This window comes from Colletes latitarsis, chromosome 7 (genome assembly GCF_051014445.1).
Source record: "Colletes latitarsis isolate SP2378_abdomen chromosome 7, iyColLati1, whole genome shotgun sequence".
In the NCBI taxonomy this organism is placed as follows: Eukaryota; Metazoa; Arthropoda; class Insecta; order Hymenoptera; family Colletidae; genus Colletes; species Colletes latitarsis.
The window spans coordinates 14,252,262-14,274,963 of record NC_135140.1 but is presented as its reverse complement, the minus strand read 5'-3'; the positions used below and the strand labels follow the sequence as shown (position 1 = coordinate 14,274,963).

The following is a 22,702-nucleotide window of genomic DNA, read 5'->3' as shown; positions in this document are numbered from 1 at the left end:
CTATTGTTATAACACGGAACATAATATATATACCAGCGATTACTTTCTAAAGAAAATAATAAAAATTATGGGTTATTGAATTAAATAGCAATAGTATTGTCATTAAAGAATTAATACCAGCCTTATGTTGCTACCACAAAAGTAACCATTAAATTCTTATTTATACCGCCATGTGTTTATTACCTATCCTTTTCTGTACTCCTTTAATACTGTATTTAATAGTAAGATACTACTATTTAATTGCTACGTCGTATTTCGTTATTTAACATTCTATGAACATTACTGCCATGTGTTAATTTATACATTTCACAGATGTAATTGAATGTAATGATTAGATTTCGGCAGTGGTTTTAATAGAATGTTAAATGATGAATAAAAGTATGAAAAGAAAACCTTCCACCCATCGTTCCAACAGCCTATTTAGTTCTGAGGTTTCTCGCCTGTGGCGCTGTAATGAGACCAATAAAACCTTGAAAGTTGCTTATCTTTAGCTTGGACCCCCTGGTTTCAAGCATTTCAAGTAAAGAAGCATGTGTTTATTGTTTGATTAATACATGTTATTGTTAACGTAATGATAGTCGTTTAAATTACAATTTTACAAGAGATATTTTATATAGAACACGATGTAACTATTAATTGAATCAATAGAGTCGTAAAAACATACATATTGTTATATTAAAACGTAACAAAAATGATCTTTATTAATATCGTGCAAAGTACTCTTCGTCCGCTTCGAAGTTTAAGAAATCTTCAAACAATTAACACACAGTCAAATGTAACGCGGACATATGCAAAGTGGATGAGTCGAAGACCAGCTAAAATTGTTAACGAAGATGAACTTTTTGAACCTCAGGATACTACCGAGGTTAGTACCACAGAAAAATTCGTTCAAAATAGAGCGATTTCTAATCGAAAATCGAACAGAAGGAAGAGAACAGAAAAAACACCGGTAAAGTCTACAGAAATTTCTACAACCAAAGAAACAAAAAGCTCATCACTTACAGTTCTTAAATTAAACGAGAAAGTTGTATCGTAAGTCCTTTCATTGTATTACCAATGTCTTCTTTCAAAATGCAGTAACCCACGAAAGTGTTCACATACGAGAATAAAATTTGTTCAACTTGATTTTATTAATATTTACATGACATTCTTTCAAAATGTGATTACACATAGTGAACTCTTATGTTGACAAATTTTTTTATATTGATTTATGTTTTAAAAATGAAATTGGGTAGACAGAATTTTAATTGAACAAACTTCATTCTTGTGTATAAATAATTTTGTGGGGCATTGCAAATGAAATCATCCATAAATTTCACAGGTGTACATTTATAATTTTGGTTTAGATCTTTAATGACTAAAATTAAGTCTCGAAAGAAAAGGGAAAAGAATAATGAGATAGTTTTAGAAGGACGTAGATTAATTGAAGAGGGACTCGAAGCTGGTGGAAAACCAATTGCAATATTATATAATAAATCATCCGATATAGATTCATTAAAATTTCCTGAAGATGTAAAATTGTATAAAGTTCCATATAACACGATTCAACTGTGGTCTAGTTTAACTTCTTCCCCTGGATTAATAGGTATTACTGTACTATTATAATGTATAACATGATTTTTTTTTATATCATTATTTGTATTTTTGGTACAGGAATTTTTCAAACTCCTGATACAAATAAGGATCCTGCAAACAATGCATTACCACTTACTATTATATGTGACAATGTGAGAGAACCAGGAAATTTAGGATCAATTATGAGAGCTGCAGCAGGTGTAGGTTGTGAGAGATTAATATTAATGAAAGGTACAGTATTACAGAATCCAGATTATAAATTGTATTGACTAGGGATGCGCGGGATCTCGTCTCGAACATCGAGATTTCGATATTTTCGAGATCTCGCACACCCCTAATAATTACCTTAACAAATTGCTTGTATAAATGATTAATTGCATATTACACATTAGTTTTATTATCTTTCTACCTAGGTTGTGTAGATCTGTGGCATCCGAAAGTTCTTAGAAGCGCAGCTGGAGCTCATTTTCGATTGCCTATTAATGCGTTTCCAATGTGGGACGAGATTCCATCGTTGATCAGCGAAGGCGCGAATATTGTTTTGGCAGATAGTAACTTTGGCGACGAATTTATATCAAAATATAGCGAGGATGTACTTGAAATGAGTCTAGGAGTATTCGGGACTGACCCAGAAGAACTCAAAACAAATATTATCGTCGACGATAATATCACGGATAAAAGCACAAACTCATCACCAATAATTCCAACTAACAAGCAAATGATGAAAAATTTTTTGTTGAAACTACCTATTGTGCCGTACTATAGTCTGGATTATACAAGAAATGAAACTGTACTTGTCTTAAGCGGAGAAACCGAGGGTTTGAGTTTCGATTCGTATAAATTATTAAAGGAACGAAAGGGCATTCGTATTAACATACCTTTAGTAAATGGAATCGATAGTTTAAATACAGGAGTGGCTCTTGGTATCGTCACCTTCGAAATAAAAAGACAATTTATAAAAAAAAGAAATGAACCTTAATAAAGCATTATGTAATACAATACCTTAACTTTCATTATTGACGGGTTGTGCCGCAACTGGTCGAACTATAAAATTTAAGAAAAAGAGTATTTATAATTCATGTTTACGTAATACATTTACTAAGAGAATCTTACTTGCGCAACTTTGGGGCTGAAATTTTATATCGTCGATTGCGAAACCTCCATTACTAGCGCTTCCTCTTAAAATAAGATGATAGGGTACACGAGCATCTATGGTCACTTGTGCAGCTGTCCATACAGGTCTTGGATTATTAAATCCTTTCGCTGTTAGCGACCATAACTAAAATAAAGAAGTTCTAGACTACAATTCCATATTCAATGGCTTAAGTTTCTAGAATGTTTGTACAAATCTTACGGGTTGTTCCTGTTTCCCAGCACCTTCGTCATCATTCTGGTCGTCTTCGGTATTCACCTTAATGACTTGTAAAGTCGTGGATTCCTCGACTCCAAAAGCAGCAAACCAAAACGTAAAACACACGGATTCTTCGTCGGGTGACGTTTGTATAACCGGTGATCGTAAACGCACGTCGGTAGATTTTTTATTCGTTGTAAAAATGTCGAAAAAAACAAAGTCGCCTGTCGCACCGAAGGTTTTGTCCAACAATTGTGCTGGACGGTGAGCAAGAAATGCACGCTGCCAGGTGACTGCACGCTCGTTATCCGAGGAAGTGATATTTTCCCAGCCGCACAATCCTTTCTCAAAGCTACAATCCTCTGCTCTTACCGATGCACTTATCGGTTTCACTGATACGATATTGAGAAATTTATTAATTAGCGTTAGAGATTGAAAACGGTTCTGATATCGATTTCGATTACTAAACAATTATAAGAACCGAAATGATAGCGCAACAATTCTAAAAAAGATCTTGGTGTACGGTAGTAGCCATTTTATTCGGTTGTGTAATAAGTCCGTTAATATTTTAAGTAGATAAGAAGAAGAAAAGATGTTAATATTTTACAACTTACCGGTACAATTGCCAGTATAAAAAGAAATATCGTCGATACCGATGCTGCCGCTAGCACGATTAGGACCCCAAGTACCTTCGAACACTACGCTAAAGTCTTTCCTCTCATTTATATTAATCTGTGCATAATTCCAGGTCGGTCCTTGGTTATTGTACAACTGCCAGATTGGTCTAGATTCCGATGAAGATTCCCCACTTGTTTGAATAGACACGCGAAGCACTCCTTTAAAGATAACGCGTCGTTAAAGAACTTAAAACGTTTAAAAGTAATTATATGTATAAAGTGAGTCACGCAACATGACAACTCAAAATAAACTTGTTTCGAACAAAAATTACAAGGTTTTAAAGGAGACATTTGTCAAGCAGCTCAGTAAATAATTTTAGACCTTGGTTTCTAGAATATTTCTATATATAAAATTTGATGATGATGTACGAACCTAAACTTGGTCCAGTTGAATCGATGAAAGATTCGAACATGAAGTACCAAAAAGTGGCACAAAGAGGCTCGTCGGTGCCTTTCATCTCTCGGCTGACAAGTTGTGCTGTCCCACCGCCGGATGATCGTGGTCCTCCTCTTGGACGACCCAGACCAAGGAAATGCTCGTTTCTTCGGTTGATCGTATATCCATTACTGTACGGTTTTCGTTGATTCCTCGGGCTCAATGCTTGAATAGACACTCTCTCCCATTCAACTCGATCCGGATCGCGAGAATTGATCCAGTCACATTCGTCCACTTCGAAAGTACAGTCACGCGGTGTTGGCGCGGCAACTTGAGGTGAGACTGTTAATAAACGTATTTTTTAAAGGCAGGATAGCAGTGTTTCTTGTGATACTTATATCCAATACTAAATTGTATCAAAGAGAATTAAAAGAGCGAGAAGCAATTTTCACCAGGACAGGAGCCTTGCGTGAAAGAGATGTCGTCGATAGCAATGTCGCCTATTCCTGTGTTTCCCACTGAAGCTTCGAAGACAAGTTGAAAGTCATCAAGAGAGCTGATCGTAATTTGAGCGACAAACCACGTGTTTCCAGCGTTCCCGTTTAAGCTCCAAATCTCTCGTAGCGGCGCATCCATGCTACGGAAGTAACGTAAAAAGAGCTTCAGGGTACCAATTCCAGCGCCAAACATATGGAACCAGAAGTGCATACACATGGGTGTATTAGCATTCGGCGCAGGGAAACTCGAACTAAGGAGCCTGGCTCTATCTCCTGGTCTACGTGGAAACGAAGAGTCTATGTAGGCGTATCCTCCAGCCGCTGAACGATCGCTGGAACTGTCGGTGGCTGGTCCAGTCGTTGGATTTCCACTACCCCGACTCTGCAACATTTAATATTATCGAAGTCTATAGATGTTTATTAGGATGGTTTAAATGACACTCAAGGCACGCGTAACTTACAATTGTCCAGTCAAAGTCATCCTCTGCATCGTTGCTCCAGTCGCAGAATCCGCTAGCAAAATTACAGAAGCCAACGCACGAAGTACCCGGCTGCAAATCTATATCGTCCACAGCTAGGTAGCCTCTGTACAGGCGCGCTGGATCAGTAGGATCTACAGGAATCCCCTCGATGATCACCTAATGACAAATACTCGACGTAATACTGTTCCGTTCATAATCAAATAGACCCGAACAGAACAGATGAATTAAATCAATTATCGGGGAAAGAAAGTTACCCAATTACCGAATGCAACACAGGATAAGTATAGAGCAATTGCGCTTGTTGCCAAACGCCTAAGCTGTAATACTGTGCGTTCCAAATAACACGTTCGTTAGAAACTTCCACTGGCTTACAGGTTGATATCGTCGCGTTCTCCGGCGTGATTTCCTCGGTTTGTTCTTTCTTGATGGAATATTCGTCTGTACCCACGTGAAGCAAAATCCTTAGGCCAGCGATGCTCAGGCCATCCATGGTATATTTGAACATGACGCAAGTCCCGGTTACCCCTGTACTACCTAACTGAGGACTGTGCAACAATCCTCCTAAGGTTTTTACTTTGCCATCTTTCAATGGTAATTGCGACGTTTCTAGAAAGGCGTACCTAGCTCCAAGGAGCAACAAAAATATATTTATTCGATGCAGCATAGAAAGTCTTCAATGACATACCCTCCCTCCATGGTACCAGTGGTATAGTCACTTGGAGGACCACCCATCCAGTTTGTACCCATGCCGGTACCGGCTGTCCATTCCAATGCGTCGTCGCCATTTTGCCATTCGCAAAGTGTCTGCGCCGGAAATGATCCAAAGTCACAGAAGACTTCATCAACGGATGCTGTGGGTGGTGGTGCTGTCACGGAGGGGTATCTAGATTTTTATATAAAACAAATGAAAAAGTGGAATTTAGATGAAAGTTTGCAGCAACGAGTTAAGCGATAAGGGTAAAGAATTGTATTGAAAAGCTGAAAACTTTTTACCTTTGCGTCGACGGGTCTCTTTGAGCAAGCGTGGGAGGATTAAGCGGATTCCGCGGTAACGAGATCTCCGTGGTGGATGGAACAGCTCTTTGCGTGTACAATATATCTGGTCTAACTGGCCAATGTCTGGGCTCGATGCGTTCCACCTCGTCCAAGGGTTCACGATCACGATCGATCGAATTGAAGGGGATTTGCGTCGAATTGAATGCATCGTTCGAGTCGGGACTATCGATTGTACCTCTGGTCTCGTCGTTTTCGATGTTCCAATTAGGAACGAAACTCTGGTTTATCGGTCCAACGAGGTCTATTTGCTCACCGAGCATTGGGTTGAAAGGACGCCATGGGGTAGCGTACGATAGATAGTACAAACAATAACATATCCATAAAACTAACCACATCTTTGGAGTCCTTTTATAGACATCAAATTTTTAAATTCAGTACAACTTGAACACATTCGTAAAATACATAATATATTCTCGAAGATCTAAGTAAGAGACTTCACCGATCGATTCAACCGTGTGTAGGATGAGCCAATAAAATGTATTATTTAAAATAACTCTTACCGATAAGTGTTTTAAAATATAATAAAATTCATTAAAAATGTATTCGATACAATAAATAGGTAATGAATTGTTTTAAATAATGATTCTTACTGACTCACTCCGTATATTCTAAATAATTAGTGCGCTTCGCTCCACGTTCGATGAATCTCTGTAACGTTCCAGAAGTTCGCAACACGATTATTGTTGGCTTCGTCACGCGCGGAAGGGCGATATTCTTCTGACTAAAATACAGACTGAACGGTTTTCGAGAGGTATGCACGTGATGAAATAAAACGAGTATTCCGCAGTTCCGGTCTTTACTTCCTGTCGTTACGCTTTTGATCCTGACACAGAGGCCGAGTTCGATAACCGTTCGTTCGACAATTCCATCGATATACGGAGAACAGTAATAATTGCATCGTTGCGTCGTTTTCTTTATACTACATATATATATTCTTTTACAAGTGATTAGTTCTGCGTCGAACCGAGCACCAGTAATAAATTAAATATCCAAGGAACGCAAAGTTCACCGCAACTAATTACATTAAAATTATTTAGATCTTTCGCGAGGTATGAGGAACTTTAAAAACATTTTCGGACCGAAATTACTAGTATTTTGTTTCGCTGTACAATGAACTCTGCCCAAATTTAAATGCATCAGAGTAATGAGAGGCACGAGATAAGGACAAAGGACCAATTGATCTGTCTTTGGTCGAAAGGACGGTTGTTTCCTCAGCATTTTTGATATTAAATTGATGGTAGCCTCCGATGTATGTTTACGAAGAGGCCGTGGTTGTTCGTTGCACGTCATTTCCATGATTTCTGGCAACGTCTGAAAATGATGTAACGCGTATGACTTTGCTTTAGGAACACGTTAATTTTCATTGCATTGTTACAAGAAGATAAAAATATCTTTACCGTGCCAGGAAACGGGAGCCTTTTTGTAACCATTTCGTAAAGAATAACTCCCATGCTCCACACGTCGCATTTAAAATCATAGGACTGCCCCTTCAACATTTCAGGGGCCATGTAATAAAATGATCCGGCCCGACACGTGATCGATGGATCTTTTGAGCTACAATAATTGTCATCCCATTAAAAATTACATATAAACGGTATCTAAAAAATATTATTTGCTTATACTGAACCGTACTCTTGAAAATTCTTCGAAACGCCGAAATCGCCAATTTTAACGATGTTACCGTAATTTCCGGTTAGCATAATGTTCTCTGGCTTTAAATCCCGATGAAGGATCTTCTTAAAATGTATGTGACGAACACCGAGTACGACTTGCGAGAACAAGTACAGCGCATCCTGTAGAATAAATTCAACTTGACTTTGATGTTCGAATGTATTTCGTTCTGGTGAACATGTACATATTTAAACCTACATCTTCCTTGAGCGGTTCTTGCCGTTTCTCTAACAAATCTTTCAAAGTGCACCGCGTGGCAAATTCCATTAGAATATAACTGCGATTGTTTTCCATCCAGGCTCCATAATAAGCCACTATATTAGGATGTCTCAGCGTATGCAAACATTCTATTTCTTCTAATATATTCTATACACCAATATACGTATATTTTGTCGTGTAAACAAATCACAAAAATTTTAAATAACTGTTGATTCGAACGATTTCAATGCAGCGCAAGAAACTAATCAATCGTGAAAATCCAATTTATTGTCAATAACAAGGACATCGTTTGTTTTTTTTTTACGTTCTATTCTCAAACGATGAATAAAATATTATTCATGTTAAAGATCCATGCGTGCATTCAGTTTTGTTCCTCAGTATACAGGGTGTTTGGCCAACCTTGGGAAAAATTTTAATGGTGGATTCCGGAGGCCAAAATAAGACGAAAATCAAGAATGCCAATTTGTTGATTAAGCCTTCGTTAAAAAGTTATTAACGTTTAAAGTTCCGTCTGTGGAACGGCAATTTGGGAACAGCTGTCAGTGGTTCCCATTCACTCATGCTGAATGAGAACCACTAGTCGTTCTACAGGCGGAACTTTAAACGTTAATAACTTTTTAACGAAACCTCTATCAACAAATTGGTATTCTTGATTTTCGTCTTATTTTGGTCCCTAGAATCTCCCATTAAAATTTTTCCCAAGGTTGACTAAACACCCTGTATAGATTCGTAATGAAAAAATGTTTTAAATAAATCAAATATACTAGGGTAGAAGATATTACTGTTAAACAACAAATATATTAAATTGCTACGCACTTAACGATGCTCGCTATTTTATTAAAAAAAATATACTGTTTTCGTATGCAAAATCGTAACAATAATCTCAAACTTCTTCAAGCCGCATATATGTACATTTATAAATAAAAACTGATTATTTTATGTAAAGAATTACTATTTAATAACAAACTGACTAACAATAACTTGTGTCGATTTCTCACAAGGTGTTGCAAGTTGTTTCCTTTGAATAATAATGATCGCGATAAAATTCTTTCCGTATTTTCTAGTTCAATCGAATCTTTTATATGACAAAATCTGTAAACATGGAAAGCCAAGTATTTCAAATAATCACCATATATAATAATGCAAACATTCGTATGTGTACAATACCAGTAAAATTTAGATAAACGCTACCATTCCGCCATCTTCTTCGACCCTTAAGCACCGTAATGATATCGTATTTATCACACAAAAGACCCCATAGAACTCTAAAATCCAAGTCACTATTAACAGAATTTTTTACGGAACACTCTGTACAACTAATATCCATAATCATTCAAAACCTGCTAAACTGTTAATAGAAATAATAATATAAGAACGGTAATAAAATAACGCCTTATCGTTAACCGACAACGAGAATATCATATGGTAAAAAATTCACGTGTAAACAAAGGAAACGAACACAAAAATGGTATCCCGTAATGGAATATAAAGCGTTTGACCCTTTCAGTACCCAAAACTCGAAATATCGGTTCCACGGAATTTAGCAAAAATGCCCAAAGTTGGGCCATTTTTCACAAGGTTCAATTTACTGGAAATAAATGTTTTGTTTACAATGAACTTTACTAAAGAGTGCAAAGTTATATTTATTTCTAGGAGAAATGGATTAATTTGATAAATATCTTAAAAAATGTATATTTTCTAAGGTATTTCTAGACAGTACACGCAAAGATTGTAAGGTACTAAAAGGGTTAAACTAATAACACAAATTGCACGGTTTTATTATATTTTCTCACCTTGAAGGGCAAAGCATTTATAGTATTATTAAGAACCTGTTCTTTCACGACAAACGGCTTAGAGTCTCTTTTTCTTCGTACTATATAAACGGATCTAGAAACAACGAATAATAAAAAAAAACGAAAACATAAAACTTAATCTAAATACGCACCCGAAAGTGCCACGTCCTAACAATGCTTCGAATACATAATCATTTATATGCATTGATATTTTCCACAAAAATTCCTGCACATAATAGACACACAACATAAACTCGCGAACGAAAACAATGATCGGACACCAACGGACGTTATGATACAACGATACAAATATCCTGATCTATGACATTGTAATCTTCAATACTTTTAATACACCAAAAATATATATTTACTCGTTAATTGTATTACTAAAATTTAGCAATCCAATTAAACAAAAACGATCGATCGATCCTCCTTCAATTTTCGCAAACAACAACATAAAAATAATCAAATACTAATTTGACCAATTTTGCCAAATGGCGCGCTATTACAAATAAGCAATTAACAAAATACAAATGGTTGTAAAAATTTTATAAATGTTTCCATCAGTAATTACAAACAGTTCTCTCCATTCATAATTTCATTATATTGAATTTGATAGTTACTATACTAAACAAATAAAAATGTAGAAAAATCATCTGGGATTACTATCAAAGATCAAACAATATATTAAGACTGGGCACTTTTTTTAAAAAATTAGTGAACAATCACTACCTATTCTTATATTTTCATGACATTAACGTCACTTTAAGTTATTTAGCAATTGAAACTCACAAATTCAATCTGAGCACATTTTGGGAATGTGTTGTGCACGAATTGTGGATTTATTACTCATAAAAGGTGTTTACAAAACACATCATTCTAGTTTATAATTTATAAAGTATTACTTTAATACTACTTAATGCTCGTAAATTTTATATCTTATTAAACACCCTATACATATCGTTGAGTTCGCATTTTAAGGGATCTTGTAACATTGCATAATAACGTATAACCTAAATTTTGACCTAACAAAGGACTAATGCAAAAGGGGAGGGAAAATTCGGGTTTTAACTTACGGCGTAGTAGTTTTATTTGTATTTTTTTACAAATAACGCAATAAAGATTTTCCCTAAAGCGTTTAGACGAATCATATCGTATGACGAAAAAATGTTACAATTACGCAGTTAACCCAACTGGATTGTATAGTTCGCGATGGTAAACATTGCATCCGAGAACACTCAGAGGATTTAGTATAGATGAATAATAATATCCATGACAATGAGGAAAAGGGAGACTGCTTCTCGTTAAGTCACAATCGATTGCACAAAACATTTCGGTCGTGATGAAGTGAAACACTACGGACAAAAAAAAAAATATAGCTACTCTGGTGTTCGAAAGGTGCGACGGGAGCGATGTATGTACTATTTTAGAGTACCAGTGCACACATCGGTAATCCCGAAATGGAATCGAACGATGATTATGCTCGTTGCATAACATCTACTCCAATGGAAAAAGCAAACCACCTTATACCCTAGTGCAATGCAGAATTAGATGATACTGCAATATATACAGAGTGTCCCATAAGATGCACTTTATGTATTTGTCCAACGACAAACGTTTTTAACTAAAAATAAAACAATTCTCGATGCTTTTACGTGATCATCGTCGTCAATGATATTTCGACTTGTTAAAACTATAACAAATGCACCCTTAATATACTTTCGTATCTGGTTTTGGAAACGAAAATCTTGATCCTCTCTATCTCACACTTTTATAAAACAGTTAGATTTCTTAACGTCTTTATTAAACAGGATTCTAAACATTGCAACTGTTCCGTAACAACATTTTATGGAGTTACGATCGAACCATCCTTTTGGGCACTCGGTACATAGTCTAAATTCAAATCTAACTTGATGTATACAATGGTAGTAGAAATCGGTGTAGTATGATCTGTCGACGATAAATAAGTCTATTAGGCATACATTCGATATAATCATCAATGACTTTTAGTAATTAACGATCATGCGTTGACACTAAGAATTGCTTCATTTTTTACTTCGAACTATCCTATTTTCCGGATATATCACATCCTATGAAAAACACTGCATATAAATGCATATATACTTTTGCTTCAGTATTTCTTTGAACATTATCAATAACGATTTTAAGAATTAACTGTTACTGGAATCTAATATATTCTTAGTATCATTTCCGGATGATGCGGAACTTCGTGATTGTTTTAAGCTGTCCAGATATTCCTGTTGCGATGTTGCCAACACTTTTGAGAGTATATCACTGTCCTCCCAATCGGTTAAACCTAATTACAAACAAATGTACTTGTTACAAATATGATTTTCATTTAATAGGTACGATTTTTAGATTTCACTATCTCTACTCCAAAAATTATTGTATTTCTTGGTTCAATAAAAGTGTTCATTAAATAATTACCGAATACTTCCGGGGGAAGACGATTGAACAACGAAATATCTGGCGAAGCGTGAACTTCCTTACTACTGCCTGGCATTGGCTCCTGAGGAATTTTAGATTCGAAGTCTGAGGTTAGGTGAGATATATTAGAACCTTGGGTTGACTGATGCTGAGGCGACCTTTTATTATACCTTACCGCATCATTTACCTGAAATTATTCATACAATACAAAATTCTTAAGATTTATTGATAAAGCATCAGTACAAAACGGACCTTCGGAGAATTACGTAAAGTGTCTTGGCTAGTTTGGGTCGTGGTCGGAGAAGAAGTGTGACTACGTTGTTGTCCACGACCTCCATGAGGATGAAAATGAGTGTGACTGTGCTGCGCACTTGTCACCGTACTTGTACTGCTACTACTGGCTGATCGCTTTATTCGAAAGGCACGAATCAGTGTTTTAGTATTACTAACGAGGGAAACCTCGGCACTGGCCTAATTTTTTAATTATATTTTTGTTGATCTTCATCAGATGGTCTTTAATTTGGTTTGCGCAGGCACATATATGGGGTGATCGTCCGTAAAAGGTTAAAAAAAATTCGCGCGGAATTGCTTTATAACTCGATCAAAGATCATCTTACAAACATCCGAATAAAATTTAATCAAAAAATTCGAAAAACAGTATCGAGATTGCCCTCGTAAGTCTAGCAGAGCAGAATAAAATTATTCAAAACTTACCGCTTTTCGCATTTCATTGTCCCTTAACCATTGCAGGTAACTTTCTCTGGCAACTTGTTCCTCTATGGCTTCGTTTGTTGCTTCCCAATCTGTTGCTTTTATTTTATCTTCCAGCATCGTCTGTACAGAAAAAGTTTCCCCGTTTATAAAATATATTAAATTTATTTAAATCTTGATTTGTATACCTGTTCAATGTGTAACTCTTCGCTCTGACGAACTGCGTCGGATATAAGTTGTCGATCTGCGGCACCAGGATTGTATGATGGTAAACCAAGTCCAACGCCGACGGTAGCTTTATATGGATCTACTATGCTATTATAATGACTGCCACGTTGATAAGATAATCGTATTGGTTCATTATCACTTTTAACCATTGTATGGAAGATATTGATAGGTTCTGTGTAAAATTACAAAAGCGGATATTATTGAACGGCCGAAAAGATTGATTTCATGTGTGGAAACGAAGTAATAGTAGAGTAACACGTACCATTACTATAGCAATACAATTGAATGCTACGATTATACATTTCAGACATTGCTTGCATTTCTATATGATTTCCGTGGACATACTCCTGCCGTTTCCTATCTACATACGTGCTGAAATCTTCTGCTACGAAGTGAGAAAAAAACTCTTGATTGGAAGCCTAGAAAGTTAATCCATACAAGTAATGGATTTGTTTCGAAGCGCCGACTCGAATCACACTTATATTAAATACTTACAATATAATCCATGCAATGCTTCCGCACAACGCCATGCATTTCTTGATCACCGTAAACTTGATCTGCAACAGCTCTGAACAGACATGCTCCATCTTCACCCATTTTTTTGACAATAAATCCCATCTTGCGCATTCGCTTTTCGAACCACCTATCCCGCTAAATGAAAAAGAACCGTATATATTTAGATCATTAAATTTTTGTACAATCAAATACCTGATTCTGAATCTTCCAACAATGTAATTTTAAACCAACCTCTTGCCACTCGGCTAATGTAAGGTTGTTACCAGTTCTACCGGTATATTCATCGCCGCTATTGTAACCATTAGCTAATTCGTGTTCTAAATTTGCAGCAGCAATAGCCATCCGATTGTTGGTTATTACACCAGCATCTGTAGCTAAATAAGTTATTGTATATTGTTTATTTCGAAAAATATTTTTAATTTTGTATTAAAACACACCTCTTCCAGCAAAAATTCAGACCATAGAAATTTCAATTTTTATACTATACAATTATATATTACAAGATACAATTTTGTATGCAAAGCATTAAAAATGTTAACCTTGTAAACCACTGCCAGATGCAGTCGGAGGAGTAGCTTGTCTTTCACGTTCTCTTTCCCTCTCTCTGTCTCTATCACGACCCCTGTCTCGTTCTCTTTCGCGTTTAGAACGCGAATTTCTTCCAATGCATCCACTGGAAAGCAATAATCTTACTTGCAATATACAAAACATAACTTTATCAATGTTAGTTAACGATCTTTTATCGACAGAAACAATATGCATACATAATTTAAATTTATACATTTCTATAAAGTACTATATATTTGCTATATAACTAAGCAATAACTTGGCATTTTACATAAACTATGTACCTATGTGGGCTTGCTCGTTGTCTATGACGCTTGCCATGACTTGGACCGCTTCCTTCTTCAAAGTGTTTATCTTCCCTTCGATCAACACTAGCCTATAAGTACATACGAATCAAGCTATATAAATACTACAATGCATACTTATGAGTCATAATAACCTACAATTATTTAATTTAAATTTATTTCTACCACTGTAACAAATTTTGTTGGTAACAAGGAATAGTAACCTTCTGTGGGAAACAAGATATATCTAAAATTTCAGTACTATTTTATTATATTTATAAAAACAAAAACACAAAACTATTTTTTACAAAACTATTTTTTAATCGTACAACGCGAGAAACGGAGCATAGTTAACATGAAACTCTTAGGGTGGGGGGGAAAACAACCAAACGTGAGGAAAAACAATATTTTTCAAATTTCTTACCTCGTACGAGCTACCCGTAAGAACGATAGAACCAGATCCATGATCGGTCTGAACCCCGTGGAGATCGACCGCGAAACCGTTCGCTGCACGTACCTGTCACGGTTCGCAAAAGGTCGTTTAAGGTTCACTCTTGCAAGTACTATGCAAATATCGTGCGAGTACCATAGTTGCAAAGAGGAGATTATTCATTCACCTGATATGGGCTATTGGGTAGTGCGATGGATCCAGAGCCATGCTCGTTTTGCACTCCGTGAACATCGACTTCGGAAGTGCTGCCTCCTTCTCGTCTATCTTTCGAGGCGTTCGTCTTCTTCTTCGACAGAATGGTCATCTTGCGTAATCGATCGTCGGTGGTCGTTAGACGCGACGCTCGTTCGACAAGATTTCAGAAGAGAACTTCACAGGCTCTCACTCACCGCACCTTGAACCCCGTACTTCCTTCCTCGCTGCAATCGCTATCTGCTTATTTATTATTATTCTCTACTACGTCCACGAAGTGCGTTGATGTACATGAACTTGAATGAAATTTCAGGATCACTATGTTGCCAATAAACTCTTCGAAATTTGAATCAAGACAACGTTGCACTTTGTAAGAAATACGACATGATACTTCCGATAACCAACTACTACATTAATTCTTGTTATTTCGAATGTTTTGTCAGACAGCCATGACTACACTTGCACACACTACCAGGCTGCTCATGGTACCAAACTATCGCATGATATTGTCCCTATTCGTATCGATAAAGTCCCTACGCCATAAGATATACTAAAGTAACCAAACTGTATCAAACTACAGCCGAGTCATGCTGAAGGAATAGCAAAATAGTCAGTTTTCGGTGTAAACATAACACTCCATTTACATGCTACGGTTTTTTCACTTATTTGATTATTCTAACGAATACATTATAAAGTTTAACTTTAACGCGTATGGTACAGTCAGTCACAAAAGTCTACATACACCTATCGAATTAATCGACAGTTTAGATAAAGATAGACTGAATGTAAATATTTATTAAAAATAAATCGTATTTATTTTTAAAACCGTCAAACATTATGTGCGTAATTTTCGTTAATATTATTAGTAAGTCGTTGAACTTCGAAATGCCTTAATTATGAATGCGACGTTAATTAATCCAGAAAAATTGCTAAAAATATCGTAACACTTTTGATAACTTCAGATAGTAAATGCATACTTACTAGCTTAGATAGAGATAAACTAAATGTAAATATTATTGGTATATTCTCATGTAGTATTGCAGTTTTGCTACTTCACATTTGTATCATAATTTTTTAATAAAACTCCAAACAACATACATATTTTTTTAGTAACTTTTTTCATTTAGACCCAAAAAATACGCTAAAAAAATTTGGACATTAAAATCTGATACACCCTATATAAAGTGTGTCCATAAAGTATGCTGCATATACATATACTTTCTGAAAAACCATTTCGTAAAATTTTATACGAGACACCCTGTATTTATTTACCATTCATAACTGCAGTACTATATGTGTAGTAAATCCGTATATGACAGGACATTCTTAATATTTAACGAGTTTTGTGCTTTTGATGGAATATCCTGTTGCTGAAATATTTTTTAGCGAGAAATATAACTTCTAATATTCTTTTATAAGGAATCATATGAAAATACAGAACTACAACCCTCTGCTTGAAGCGTGTTCTAAAACAAAGTATGGAGCACATGTTCGTTATTTAAACGGTGACAAGTATTTAATGCAAAAATTTTGATATTTTTAACAATGAAAATATACTTTTCAAATATACACACGACGTGGTCTCTTAACACCGAGATACTTTTATAACATTATTTCATTGAATTATACGTTCGAAACTAAGTATGGTAAATGAGTGCCTTAAAAGATCAAGATCCCGACTACGGGCCGTCCGTTGCAAATAATGAAAAGCATCAACGAATTTACGAAGAAAACGGTAATATTAACATTGTAACAAATGTTTATACAATGTTTCATTTAAAACTACTACATCTAACCTATTACTATACCATTAACCAAAGTCAATAAATATAAAATTTTTTTGTTTGCGTTATTAGTGAAATATTGTATAATCAAGGATTGAAAACAGTTATAATATCGATTTCACATTAATTTATATTTTTAGCACGAAGCAATACTGCAAAGAAGATAACGACTATCATAGAAAGGGAATTTTCTCAAGAAATAAACACAAAGGAGAAAGAAGTTTTAGAAATTCAGGAAAGATTGCACAGAGCTTCAAAAGCTCTACATCTCTTACGTTATGTCATAGTTGCAGACTTTTATAATCGCAAACAATGTCAGAATTTACAAAACGCAGAGGCAAAGCAAACCCAAATTCATCCTGCGATAAAACAGTTAATTGGCAAATCGCCGAAAGTATGCAATAGTTCGTTAATTTCCACGTCAGCGCCAACATCGAGCAACGAAAATTATTTCATGGTGTCGCAAACATTTTCAACATCTCCTTCGAATGCAATCAACTATGCTACATTAAAATCGGAAAAGTTAGAGGAAGATGCCTCCGAACATTGTTATTCGGGGAAACGTAGCAATGAAACGGACGATGAGTCGCGTCCAAAAAAGATACCTCGATATATTCCTCCAAAAAGTGGAGTCCCGGAATCTCCGTGTCCGTCAAGAGGCATCAGGCATAAAGCCAGAAAACGTGTAATCATTGGTAATATATCAAAATGGATACCTCCGGAATGGAGAGAGGATGCAGCTAGTCACAAGTGGACAATGTACGTTCGAGGAAATAAAGAGAATCCTGGTATCGATGACTTCGTTAGTAAAGTCAGATTTTTTTTGCATCCTAGCTACAGACCTAACGATGTTGTGGAAGTTACGACACCTCCATTTTGCCTTTCAAGACGCGGTTGGGGTGAATTCCCTCTAAGAGTACAATTACACTTTAAGAGCGCACTTAATAAACCAATGGATATAATTCATCATTTGAAGTTAGATCGCACTTATACTGGTCTACAGACCTTAGGATCCGAGACACTCGTTGATATATGGATCTATGCGGATCCACGAAATTTGAAACGAAATATTGAGAATAGCGTCGTTCAGTCTTTTAACGAGAACGGATCGCAAATAGACACACATTTTGACGATAGCTGCAAGATAAAAGTAGAAAACAATGAACATTTTAATTCCACGTTTGATTTCACGAACGCTGAGAACGAATCAACGGACTCGACAAATAAAAATTTCGACGTGAGTATCAAACCAGAACTTCCACAGGATAGTGAGATCAATGAAAATTCAATAAGTACCGAGCAAATACGGTTTTATGTCGACCATGATCATGATTATTGTTCTTCAAAATACTCGAACAATTTCAAAGGAAATTTAACTATTAATCACTCGTCGATCCCAACGAGATTAACAGATTCATCGATAAATAAGGTTTTTAAAGAAATTGAACAGGAAAAAAATGTAGAGACACCTGTTGAAAATAGTATTTTAGCAATGACTGAATCTTCCATAAATGGAGATTCGAGTAACATGAAAATTAAAGAAGAAATTAGTCCAATCGCACTGTCGTTAAACGAACTTAATACGAGTAAACCAAAAGCGCTTCCGTTATCAGGTTCCAAAATGCAATCGAATCTCCGTCCTCTAGAAATTACCATTCCACCATTGTTCGAATCGTCGAGCAAACATGTTTTGGTTCTCCAAAATAGGAAAACTATCTCTGTAGATATCGCGATGCAACGCACCGACGAGCATAAATCTAATAATAATTCAACAAAATCGAAAATAAATTTGTCTGCTTGTCGCGGTATTAGTTTGTTAAAAAAGCCTCCAAATTCGAACCATCACGGAACAGAAACGCAACTTTGTAGAAGCATCCTTCTAAACGTAAATTCCAATATACCGGCGTTGAAGATAGCTGAAAGGAGAACTTTACAAAATAATCACCCCCTTGACGCGCTAGACGAGGTAGGATCCGAAGAATGCGCGCCGAAAGCTAACAATCTGGAAGAATTAAAAGAATCGAGGCTGCAATCGCGTCAGAAAATCACATTAGGCAAGGACAAACACAAGCTTCAAAGTAAAAAAGAATTTTGCGACGATGTCTTCCGAGCAATTAAGACTGCGAAAATTACAAATATTCAAGGCTTAATGCGATTTATTATTAGAAGAATGCCTATGGTGACTCGAGACGCCACTGATTCGGATTACAGACAACTCCATCCTTATGCCTGTGCAAGCGAAGAAGAGTTTTTTGAGTATAGCGTTGCAAAACGTACCGCTTGCGAATGGGGTCGTGCAAAGATGGTACGATGCCTTTTGAAAAAAAAATTGTTCCCGGAGGAGGAATTATGGACTATTAAAGAAATAATGATTTGGGCGCGGTTACACGGTTACGCGCCTTTGTGTTCCGACATCGCCGTTCAGTCAATAAAACAACAAAAGAATTTATTTGACTCCGCGATTACTAAAAGTGTTTCTACGTGCACCGAACCCGACAATTTCTGTAAATGGCTTCAAATCTGTCCAGATCGGCCGAATGATCAATTATTTGATTTTAATTTGCAACAATCTAACATGTTGGACGAGGAGGTCGATATTGTCAATGATGAAATTCCACTGAAAAATCAGAACATAGACACAAAGAAAGACACAAATAATAAAGGATTTCCAAATACAAAGCTCGCGGTACTAGAAATAGAGGAAAAATTGGCGCCGCTTCACGACTTTGTTTGCGAAACTGCACGTGAGATCGGCGTTAAACTGACTTCCGAAGAGATTCTGCCCAATGTGATAGATTGTGCATCTGGTCGAATGATAATGCGGGTAAAGCATGTTACGAGTTTAGTATCAATTTCCCTGGTAAATTTCTTAAACGTATGTGTACTTTTCAGGCTGTCGAATGTCTTGTCGACGATCTGATTAGAATGTCTTTAGCAAAAGCTTGGGAAAGATGTAGTGACAATGGGTAAATATTTCCTTCTTATCCGAAATACTTATATGTGTATATATATTTTGTATAAAATTCACAATTATTTATCATGCTGCAAATGTTAATATAAATATTATATCACGGAACGAATCGTGACAGTCTTTTTTTTTTCATTTAATTTGTAGATATCCGAAGATAATCGTTTTGGACGATGTACGTGGAGCTCTCTTAAATCGCGAAGAATTCGATATCTTTACGAATCAAGGATTAGGATCGAAGTATCGACTAACAACAATGGATTAATTAAAAAATATATACAAAAAAAATAGGAACTTTAGTGACAAGTAAGAAAATATTTTAATTAAAAAGAAATTGCTGCCATATTTAAAGCTCGAGCAATATACTTCTTTTTTACTAATATGCTCCAGTACCATTCCGAAAACGCAAGCCTCGCACATGTACAAATCTGTAAGTTTGAATAAAGTATATAAAATTTTGTACGCATAAACATTAAGCATTTTTTAATACTGAACTATCAACCTCTTTTCTGTCATCTCCACGCGTAGTTAAATTAATTTCAATTATATTTCGTCTTTTTCTTTTTCGCATATTTAAATTTTAAAATGAAAAATGTTATTCTTTTTGAATACGTACGCGTGTATTAAACAAAATAATATGAATGAGAAAAGAGGTCAAACATTAGATACTAAATGTCAGTTAATTTTTTCTTTTTTTTTTCAGAAAAACATGCTCACTGCTTTTGTTGAACCGCTCATCGCATGATAACATAGTCATTTTCTTGCAGAGATGCCTGTGTCTGTAGTTGATGTAGAGTGATATCTTTTAGTCGAGGCGACATTGGAACATAATTACAAGTGTCCATTATTTTTTCTATTGCAAAAGCGTTTCCTTCGCCTAGCACGGAGTTTCGAGTAGACGTTACAGACATAATGTTGCGTTCACAAATTAAAATATCTTGCGACCTTTAAAACATTAAACAAATACATCGTACATATTTGGCGTTAATATATGTAAAGTAAAATTGTAAAAATATTAATCATTAATAGTTGCAAGTACGAACCTAGTACCCTTCATGGATTCTGAGGCACATCTTTGTCGTGGAGGTAAAGGCGGCGGTTCTTCTGATTGATGATTATGAAATAATCGATCCATATAGAAATGCGAAGTAGTTGCTTTACTACTGTCCATCTCATCGGCAATTTCCTCATAAATTCCAGACGCTATTGAAATATCTGAAATCCTTCTATTATATGGAAAGTTGGGCACATCTAAATTGTCACTAATATTTGGAACACTAGCTGGTTCTGGTTGATAGACGTTTTCTGTCATTTTGCTATGTGTCTTAGAACTTATATCTTCGTTTGCTACATTACTGTCTCTATTTTTGCTTATCTTTCGCGGCATTTCCTCGCGTATCGAAATTCTAAGATCACCTTCGCTTAGGCTCAGTGGTCTTCGATTGATTTTATTTTTCGGACCACGACCCTGAGTCACTAAATCTTGCAATAATCTACTAGCTTCTAAACAAAATATATGAAGCTCGCCAACACCACCACAGAATTCTTTAGTCGTATGAATTACACAAATACATTTAACATCCTCTGGTCGACCTACCGTAATTAGATGAAAATGATTAACTTCTTTCCACTGAAGATTTTGTATTATTTCACCCGTATAAACATCTTTTACAAAGATTCCTATTGTACTAGCTATCAAATCACCATATAGCCCTGCATGATTATAACAATAATTAGAAATATAGTTAAAACATACGTCAAGTACTAACAAATAGACTTAAATATATGGTGTTTGAATAATCAGAAATTCAAATACCAGTCAATCCTGATGCTTTTGAATGCACATTATCTATTACAGATATACTATAAGATCCTGGCACAAACAGATGCCTTCTGGGTCTTAATAGCTGTCTAATATTTGCTATCCAACGTTGTGACTCTGTCTCTGAATTACCAGCCAGGTACAACAATGGCTTTCTTTCTTTGACAGGGAATATACCAAAGGCAAACTGTTTGGATCTAGATTGTGTACGACAAATAATAGCATCCGACGGTATTATCACTGAATTGTCTCTGCCATTTGGTGATGTAGTACCACCATTGCTAATGCCATAATCAAGTTGTACTTTGACACCCAAACCAGGGCCTAGTTTTTTTATAGAACACCAATGTCTTTCCCAAACCTTCCAAGGAGCTAATGTCCTCTTTCTCACCTTATGAACTTTATATTTACCACCAAGATATTTAACGTCTAAGAATCCAGAGATTTCAGCGTTCTCTTCAGCCATTATAATATATTTTTCTGAAAGATATTATAGAGTTAATGCTTATAAAACAACAACGATCGGTACTTTCTTTCAAGAACAAAAGTTGTATGATATAAACACCACTCACTCCGCTATTTAAATAATAAAAGAAGACGCAGACTATTTTTGCGAACGAATTACTTTCGATTTATCAATACATATAATTACGAATTTTCTCACGAAACAAAATTCAATTTAACAAAAATCGTGGTTTACCTTTCAGAAGGCGAACGGGTTAAGCAAGCAGCTACATTTCTATTCAAATACTAACAGCGAAACTTCTTAATACGAATATTCACACGTTTTTATAAAATTGCCCGGTCGTTTGACTTACAGTTCGATGTTTGTATTATTGTTTACTAACTGGTCAACTCCTTAATCTTAAACTCAATACTGCCAACAAAATAAAACTTTGATCGTTGACAGCTAGTGGCAAACTACAATTCCCTAAGAAAGTCCATTCAGTATAATTTGAGATTACGATCGGTAATGCACTTAAATATAAATAGTAAACATTAACGCTGTGCATAAGGCAACGCAAATGTATTGT

At 35.7% G+C, this 22,702-nt stretch overlaps 6 protein-coding genes across 10 annotated transcripts; 2 read left to right on the top strand and 4 right to left on the bottom strand.

The window, feature by feature from the left end:
• Positions 1-486: 486 nt before the first annotated feature.
• On the top strand, positions 487-2,563 carry LOC143344080 (rRNA methyltransferase 3, mitochondrial). 2 transcript variants are annotated; one of them, XM_076769706.1, is made up of 5 exons: positions 691-865; positions 925-1,032; positions 1,347-1,585; positions 1,654-1,806; positions 1,989-2,563. In XM_076769706.1, the coding sequence occupies exons 1-5, from the start codon at positions 834-836 to the stop codon at positions 2,552-2,554; spliced, it is 1,098 nt and encodes a 365-aa protein (XP_076625821.1). In that variant the 5' UTR covers positions 691-833; the 3' UTR covers positions 2,555-2,563. The 2 variants fall into 2 exon arrangements, with proteins under 2 accessions (XP_076625820.1, XP_076625821.1); XM_076769705.1 differs by having other exon boundaries at positions 487-1,032.
• Positions 2,377-6,362, bottom strand: LOC143344077 (MAM and LDL-receptor class A domain-containing protein 1). The gene is made up of 11 exons (XM_076769698.1): positions 5,952-6,362; positions 5,644-5,841; positions 5,221-5,578; positions 4,938-5,114; positions 4,432-4,858; positions 3,977-4,321; positions 3,541-3,762; positions 2,930-3,318; positions 2,689-2,854; positions 2,578-2,619; positions 2,377-2,508 (listed from the first exon to the last, which is right to left on the bottom strand). The coding sequence occupies exons 1-10, from the start codon at positions 6,347-6,349 to the stop codon at positions 2,579-2,581; spliced, it is 2,721 nt and encodes a 906-aa protein (XP_076625813.1). The 5' UTR covers positions 6,350-6,362; the 3' UTR covers positions 2,377-2,508; position 2,578.
• A 679-nt stretch (positions 6,363-7,041) lies between these two features.
• On the bottom strand, positions 7,042-10,616 carry LOC143344081 (serine/threonine-protein kinase Nek5). The gene is made up of 6 exons (XM_076769707.1): positions 9,850-10,616; positions 9,698-9,791; positions 7,884-8,051; positions 7,647-7,807; positions 7,412-7,568; positions 7,042-7,325 (listed from the first exon to the last, which is right to left on the bottom strand). The coding sequence occupies exons 1-6, from the start codon at positions 9,945-9,947 to the stop codon at positions 7,044-7,046; spliced, it is 960 nt and encodes a 319-aa protein (XP_076625822.1). The 5' UTR covers positions 9,948-10,616; the 3' UTR covers positions 7,042-7,043.
• Positions 10,617-10,762: 146 nt separating this feature from the next.
• On the bottom strand, positions 10,763-15,568 carry Duba (Deubiquitinating enzyme A). Of its 3 annotated transcripts, none has more exons than XM_076769702.1 (12): positions 15,069-15,568; positions 14,876-14,968; positions 14,452-14,543; positions 14,140-14,273; positions 13,832-13,974; positions 13,580-13,735; positions 13,347-13,503; positions 13,045-13,256; positions 12,860-12,979; positions 12,398-12,553; positions 12,146-12,332; positions 10,763-12,014 (listed from the first exon to the last, which is right to left on the bottom strand). In XM_076769702.1, the coding sequence occupies exons 1-12, from the start codon at positions 15,204-15,206 to the stop codon at positions 11,869-11,871; spliced, it is 1,734 nt and encodes a 577-aa protein (XP_076625817.1). In that variant the 5' UTR covers positions 15,207-15,568; the 3' UTR covers positions 10,763-11,868. The 3 variants fall into 3 exon arrangements, with proteins under 3 accessions (XP_076625817.1, XP_076625818.1, XP_076625819.1); XM_076769703.1 differs by having other exon boundaries at positions 13,832-13,968; XM_076769704.1 differs by lacking the exon at positions 12,398-12,553.
• Positions 15,569-16,357: 789 nt separating this feature from the next.
• D12 (YEATS domain containing 2 homolog D12) lies at positions 16,358-20,316 on the top strand. The gene is made up of 4 exons (XM_076769539.1): positions 16,358-16,829; positions 17,019-19,702; positions 19,771-19,844; positions 19,994-20,316. Exons 1-4 carry the CDS (start codon positions 16,745-16,747, stop codon positions 20,109-20,111), a joined length of 2,961 nt encoding a protein of 986 aa, XP_076625654.1. The 5' UTR covers positions 16,358-16,744; the 3' UTR covers positions 20,112-20,316.
• LOC143344014 (uncharacterized) lies at positions 20,157-22,507 on the bottom strand. 2 transcript variants are annotated; one of them, XM_076769545.1, is made up of 4 exons: positions 21,663-22,136; positions 20,890-21,559; positions 20,564-20,791; positions 20,157-20,274 (listed from the first exon to the last, which is right to left on the bottom strand). In XM_076769545.1, exons 1-3 carry the CDS (start codon positions 22,132-22,134, stop codon positions 20,581-20,583), a joined length of 1,353 nt encoding a protein of 450 aa, XP_076625660.1. In that variant the 5' UTR covers positions 22,135-22,136; the 3' UTR covers positions 20,157-20,274; positions 20,564-20,580. The 2 variants fall into 2 exon arrangements, with proteins under 2 accessions (XP_076625660.1, XP_076625659.1); XM_076769544.1 differs by lacking the exon at positions 20,157-20,274 and adding an exon at positions 22,369-22,507 and having other exon boundaries at positions 20,281-20,791; positions 21,663-22,148.
• Positions 22,508-22,702: the final 195 nt, after the last annotated feature.